Genomic DNA, 6000 nt, shown 5'->3' on the forward strand with positions numbered 1-6000 from the left:
CTAAAGGTCCTCCGAGAGAACCCACCAGTTCAGTTATGGGTGCAGTGCAAGTAAGCTTAACGTGAACTAAAGGAAATGTAACCTTTTCCCCTCTTAACCACATCTGATTATTCATTTCTACTTGAATGCCTGAGGTAAAGGAACCTGTAAGATGGCCATCACCTTTCTCCTGGCACAGGCTGCCGCTGACAAATGTTACGTTAACCGAGAGCTTCCCTCTCCTGTTAAAATGCTATCTTTTTTGCCACCTTGATCACTTCATGGTTCCTAAGGACCAACACTGAAAGGCACTGGACAGCGACGCAAACATACACTCAGTGGGTCCGCATCAATATTCCTCTCTCTTTCCGATGCTAAAATAATAACCAAGATGTTTTTAGATTGAGAGGGAAATCTGCTTTTCAGGAAAGCAACTTCTACTTATGTAAGACTGCTTGTTACTTACCAAATGACCTTTTAAAAAAGATCAATTTCAAGAGGAAAACAGTGTGATGAAGACCAAAGATTTCTAGAACCGTGGCTACTAATTCTCTCTCTGCTAACTAGCTGTGTGATCTTAGAAGTCATTAACTTGAAGAATCAGGTCCTTACCTATAAAATAATGAGCATGACTGAGATCAGCAAACCTCACCCCAGCTGTACATTAGAATCACCTGAGAAACTTAAAAAAAAAAACAAGTAATGCTAAGCCACACACCAGCCCAATTAAATCAGACTTTCCGGATATTGGTATTTTTTAAGAACTCCCAGATGATTCCAATATGCAACCAGGGCTTTGAACCACTGGTCTCAATTCTGACCTCAAGGGTTTCTTTTCTAATTCTTTCATTCTATGATCTGAACATGATAATTCTGGTTACAGGATCTCGTAATGCAATGGCCCAAAAAGCTAAAAAGGAAAGGACGGCCTAGAGCTTGCATACTATGTCTATGTGCATACATGACGACGAGACCTTAACCTGAATTCTAGACATTTTTAGAAATTAACAACCCTAATGCATAACTCAGAATGAAAGTAGTGTGGTTTAAACGCACATGCAGGCTTCCAGAATGACTAATCATGATAGGAATCAACTCCTGAAACTCGGACGCGTGGAAATGGGTCACAATTAGCTCCTGACCTCTCCCGTTTTCCTCTTCTTCCACCCCCACTGAACCACAAGCACAAAAAAGGTTGGCTATTAGTCATGATCGAAATATGAAACCAGCCTCAGTTTCAAAGGGCCTTCTCCATCATCAAAGATTTGGAAGTTCCTGCATGGCTGCATCTTTTGATGAAGGTCATCTTACAAAAACTTTATAACTAAATTACATCCTTATAGCCTTTAAGGATTAGTTGCCATGTGATACTCAGCAATAGAACTGGTGTAAAATTTTAAAGTAAAAGTAATCATAAAAGTGTGCCCTGTACTGAACATACTAAGATTGGAGAGTTTCAATTTATAATATTTCATAAGATTTTAGTTAGAGAGAGATGAGATAGCAGAGAAGGAAAAAAGAAACCATGAGACAAAAATTGGTTAGGACATAAAACCACAAAGTCTGTGACTAGGCCCAAAATCTCTATTGCAAGTTCTGCCAGCTATATGAAAACAGAACGACCCCAGCCTCAGTTCATGGCTACTTTTGGTAATACCTCTTTCTCACAGAAATCTTCAAAAAAATCAAGTGCTGTTAAACTGTTACTATCTTTAACTATAAACGCAATAGCGAGAAATAATATTTCTAGAATTAAGTTACTTTTGCTATCTCAAAAATCACAGGAAAGGTGACTCCTCTTCCCACGTTAACTTTTTAACTAAGTTAAAAGTTAGCTAACTTTTAACAGTTTCTCTGCACCAAATTCAAAACGTACAAAAATTTCAAGTGTGAGAAATTTGAAAAATATTCCAAATCCCCAAGTCCATCTTCTTAGATCCTGTAAACTCACCCTTTCCTGACACAGCACACTGCAATTAACCCTTGCTATCCATTTGCAAACTCGGTTTTAAAAGGCATCACAGTATCACGGCTTTGAAACGAAACCAATTGTCACCGTTTCTGGAAACAGCCCTCAGATCACACAACTGGCATTCCTTTGCAAAGCAATAAAGTTAAATCAAATATAAGATTTATCATGTCAGCATTTGTTAAAGGAAATAAGACAGATTTGTGGAATAGTATCAAACTACATTTTGCTTTCAAAATACCTAAACAAGGCCTCTCCAATGCTAGCCATAAAAAATAAAAATAAAAAACAGGCACTGTGTTTGCAAGGTTTTTAAAAAGTAGTCAATACACTACATTCTTTAGCCTTTTTATATACAGGCTCCTTTCCAGTGCTTCAATTCTCCACTAAGATTAAATGATTCTTATTTTATACACCTACTGGAACCCAGGAAGATACAGGGCTCTCCAAAGACAAGGGACAGAAGTAAGAAGCAACCACCTCTTTAATTAAAAAAAAAAAAAAAAACCCTAACTTGCAAATAGAAGCAACTGACAAGCGATATGCATCTCCACCCGCGCAACACGCAGGACGCTTGGTACTGCCACATCCCTATCTTGGGGGAAGGGGCCAGGAGGATGAGGTGCCAGGAAGAGCGAAACAACCGGGTATCAGCAGCCCAGCAGGGGCACAGGAGTTAATCTCTTTGGCTGTCCAACTGCAGGAAGTCATTACATCATAGCCTTTCCACACCTCTCTCCCTACCACGTGTCTAGGACCCCAAGAGGCTGAAAAGGAGCAGGAGAGCGCCTCTCTTCAGGTTCACTAATAGGCAGAAGCCATTACGGCCCAGCCCTGCCACCAAACCTCCCTCCCACGAGCCAAGGTGAAGCTCCAGGCCCAACCTCCACACCTGGACCTCCCCCGCCCCCCCAACAACTCCGGAGTCCAGGCCTCAGCGGGAGCAGCAGGTGCGGCCAGTCCGCGTTGAGGTGGCAGGGCTGGCCCGTTCCAGGCCCCAGAACAGCAGAGAAGCTACTGGGGGCAGATTTACTGGAGAGACATCTCTGAGGAATAGAGGTGTAGACACAAGCAAGGAAAGATAGCCGGCCAGGGAAAGGTTTGCAACCACTGCTTTCTCTAATGGGATCGATGTGCCTGTGGGAGTTAACACCCACAAGCCCGAAACTTGGACCCAAGGGGTTCTCACCCAGCTACTGACAACGCACCAAGCTCCTGCGACTGACTGGAAACCACAAACCCAACCCCTCCCCCGGGCACCGAGTCCCAAACACTCCCCCACGTCCCCTCGCTCCACCCGCAGCGCCCCCACTACGGTGAATTCTACTCCAAAGTTGGCCGCGGACCTACCTTCTCCGCGCTGTCCCGGGAATCCAGCAAATGCACTCCTGACCGTCTGTCCTTCCCTCGCCGGCGTCCCATGCCCCCTCTCCTCACCTGGCCATGCCCGAGGCTTCCCCGGGAGCTTCCTATCCGCCCCACCCCTCCGCGGCCGTCCCCAGGGTGCCCTCCTCCGAGGGTCACACAGAACCCCCAAAGCCTCCCCGCCGTAGCTCTCCGCGCCAACCCCTCTCCCGGCGCCCGCAGGCGCGCTCCGAGGACTCAAAGGCGCGTCTCGCACTGCGCAGGAGGCCCGGCGGGTCCGGCCGCCCGCCCGAGGAGGGTACGCACCTTCCAGCCGGCAGAGCTGTTGCTGTCGCCCTTATCCTTGAAGTAGGGCACGCAACGCACCATCCACTCGTAGATCTGGGACAGAGTGAGCCGTTTGTCCGGGGAGCTCTCGATGGCGCGAGTGATCAGGTCGGCGTAGGACAGGTTCCCCCAGGCGTTCCGCCGCGACGAGCATTTCCTCGGCTGCCCGGAACCCCCCGCCGCCCCCGGCTGCGGCGGTGGCAGTGGCTGCTGAGGCTGCAACGACGTCTGCGTCCCCCCGCTCAGCGCGCCCGCCGCGGGGGCTGGCCCGGACCCGAGGTCCTGCCCTCCGGGAGCCAGCAGCCGAGCCGAGTCCTCAAGGAGCAGCCCGGAGCCCAGCGTGCCGCTCCCGCCGCCGCTGATCGCCATGGCCGAGCCGGCCCTACCGCCACCGTCCTCGTCGTCTTCATCGTCCTCCTCCTCGGGGATCATGGAGTCGGCGGCCGCCTCCCCCGAGGGCTTGGCCGGGCTCCCCTGGAGCTCTGGCCTCTGCAGGGGCCACGTACAGGAGCGCGGCCGGCTCTGGGGCTCGAACTCCGGGTCCAGCTCCACTTCGAGCGGAGAGAGCGGGGCCGGGGAGGCCGGCGCCTCTGCCATCTTCGCCGCCCGCCCGCCCGCGGCTCGGGCTCTCGCGCTCTCCTCTCGCGCCGGGGCGGGGTGCGGCGGGGGAGGGACGGGGGCGCCGCGAAGGCCCGGGCTCCTGGGCGCCGCCGCCGCCGCCTGGGGAAGCACAAGAGAAGAGAGAAGGAGAGTTGGTTATCCCGGGCCGGAGCCCAGTCCTCGGCGAGTCCTCGCCCGCCGCCGCCGCTGCCGCCTGCACCGCGCCCGCCTCCCAGGAGCAGGCGGACCTGGAGACGTGCGTCCCGCGAACCTGGCGCCGCAGACACCGCCCCCTGGCCAGGCCGCGGGGGAGACGCGAGCGAATCGACGGGCTCGCACGGGGCAGCCCCCTCCCCCGCCGCCGCCCGAGCTGCAGGTCTCCCCAGGGCTAGGTGGCTGGGCGGGGAGGCAGGGGGAGGGGCTGGGAGGGGGAGGGGCACGGGCCGCGCCTTTAAATCGGGCAGCGGCCGGACCTGGCGCAGCCGAGCTGCGGTCGGAGCCCGAGCCCGGGCGGGCGTGCGTTTGTTTATGTTTCGCTCGGGCCCGCTCAAGTGCTTCCCGCGGCGCCACCGCCAAAGTCTGTGGCGTCTTCGGCTCTTCTCCCCATCCCCAGCCCTGCCACCTCCCCTCCCGGCGGAGGGGCCCCAGCCCGGGGACGGCGCGGGCAGCTGCCTTCTCCCCTCTTGGCCCGCGGGCCGGGAGGGCGAACGTGGATCCGCGCGCAGATGGGCCCTTGTCACTTGCAGAAAAAAGAAAGACGGGAAGAAGGCGGGCGGGCAGCTCGGCGGGTGTTTGCAAAGGGTCGAGCCGAGCAGTAACGGCCACTTTGGGGTTCCGTGTGGTTTATTTTCTCGCGGACGTTGTGCCCTCCACCCGCTTCCCTGTAAAGAACGGGGGGAGGGGGGCAAGTCGAAACATAAATCTTCCAACAGGTCGGGGAGCGCCAAGTCTCCCGCGCCGCCAGAAAACCCGGACCAGCACGTTCATCACCTCCTTGCTCCCGCTGCTGCCATCTTGACAGTTTTTCCCCCTTCACTCAAGTCCTTTAAAAACACTAGCGGGAGAGAAAGGGGGGCGCGCACACCGAGTCACGGGGAGGGAAAAGGGAAGCGCCTGGCCCAGCTCGAAAGCAGATCCGGAGTCACCGGGAAGGCGGCCGCCCCGCTGCACAGCTCCGGCGCCTACCTCGGTTCCTTCCCTTCAGGGACGAGGGGGGAGGACGCACAATCCCGCGCGGGCCCGGGGCACGGCGAGGAGGGGGCGCGCAACCTCGGCGAAGGAGAGGTGCTCCGGCCGCCGCCGCAGCCCGCCGGAGGAACCGCCTGCCAGCCTGCGCGCCGCCGCTTTCCACATTCCTCCTCCTCCCTTCCACGAGCAGGGCGGCCGCGGCAGCAGCACAAAGTTATAGACACACGCAGGGTGCCTCAACCTAGGCTGACGGCGGGCGGGCGGGTCCCCGCCCAAGGGGAGGGCTGGGCGGCGAGCCCGGGTGTGCTCTGCGTGTGTGTGTGAGTGCATGTGTGTGTGCGATCGCGCGCGCGCCTGCGCGACCCGGCTCCGCGGGGCTGCGGGCGTGGGTGTCAGGGCGCGCGCCGCGGGCCGGGACTCGGCGGGCTCCCGCGGCCGTCCCCGCCGGGCTCCTCCTCCCTCCCGCGAGCCTCAACGACAACAAAGCGCGGCGCTGGCCCAGCAGAAGAGGGAGGGGGAGCGCAGAGCCCCAAACACTCCACGAGCGCAGTCGCGTGGCTTCGCTGACTCCG

The 6000-nt window shown here is 56.0% G+C and overlaps 1 protein-coding gene across 2 annotated transcripts in view; it reads right to left on the reverse strand.

The window, feature by feature from the left end:
• FOXO3 (forkhead box O3) overlaps positions 1-5642 on the reverse strand; it is a 119393-nt gene extending 113751 nt beyond the window's left edge. The window contains exons 1-2 of one of the 2 annotated variants that reach the window (XM_046676678.1): positions 5426-5642; positions 3620-4360 (exon numbers count right to left, since the gene is read on the reverse strand). In XM_046676678.1, the coding sequence (XP_046532634.1) occupies positions 3620-4237 (618 nt within the window). In that variant the 5' untranslated portion in view covers positions 4238-4360; positions 5426-5642. Of the gene's footprint in view, positions 1-3619; positions 4361-4488; positions 4506-5425 lie in introns of those variants that run through there. The other variant, XM_046676677.1, reaches the window with a different exon arrangement.
• Positions 5643-6000: the final 358 nt, after the last annotated feature.

This window comes from Equus quagga, chromosome 11 (genome assembly GCF_021613505.1).
Source record: "Equus quagga isolate Etosha38 chromosome 11, UCLA_HA_Equagga_1.0, whole genome shotgun sequence".
NCBI lineage: Eukaryota > Metazoa > Chordata > Mammalia > Perissodactyla > Equidae > Equus > Equus quagga.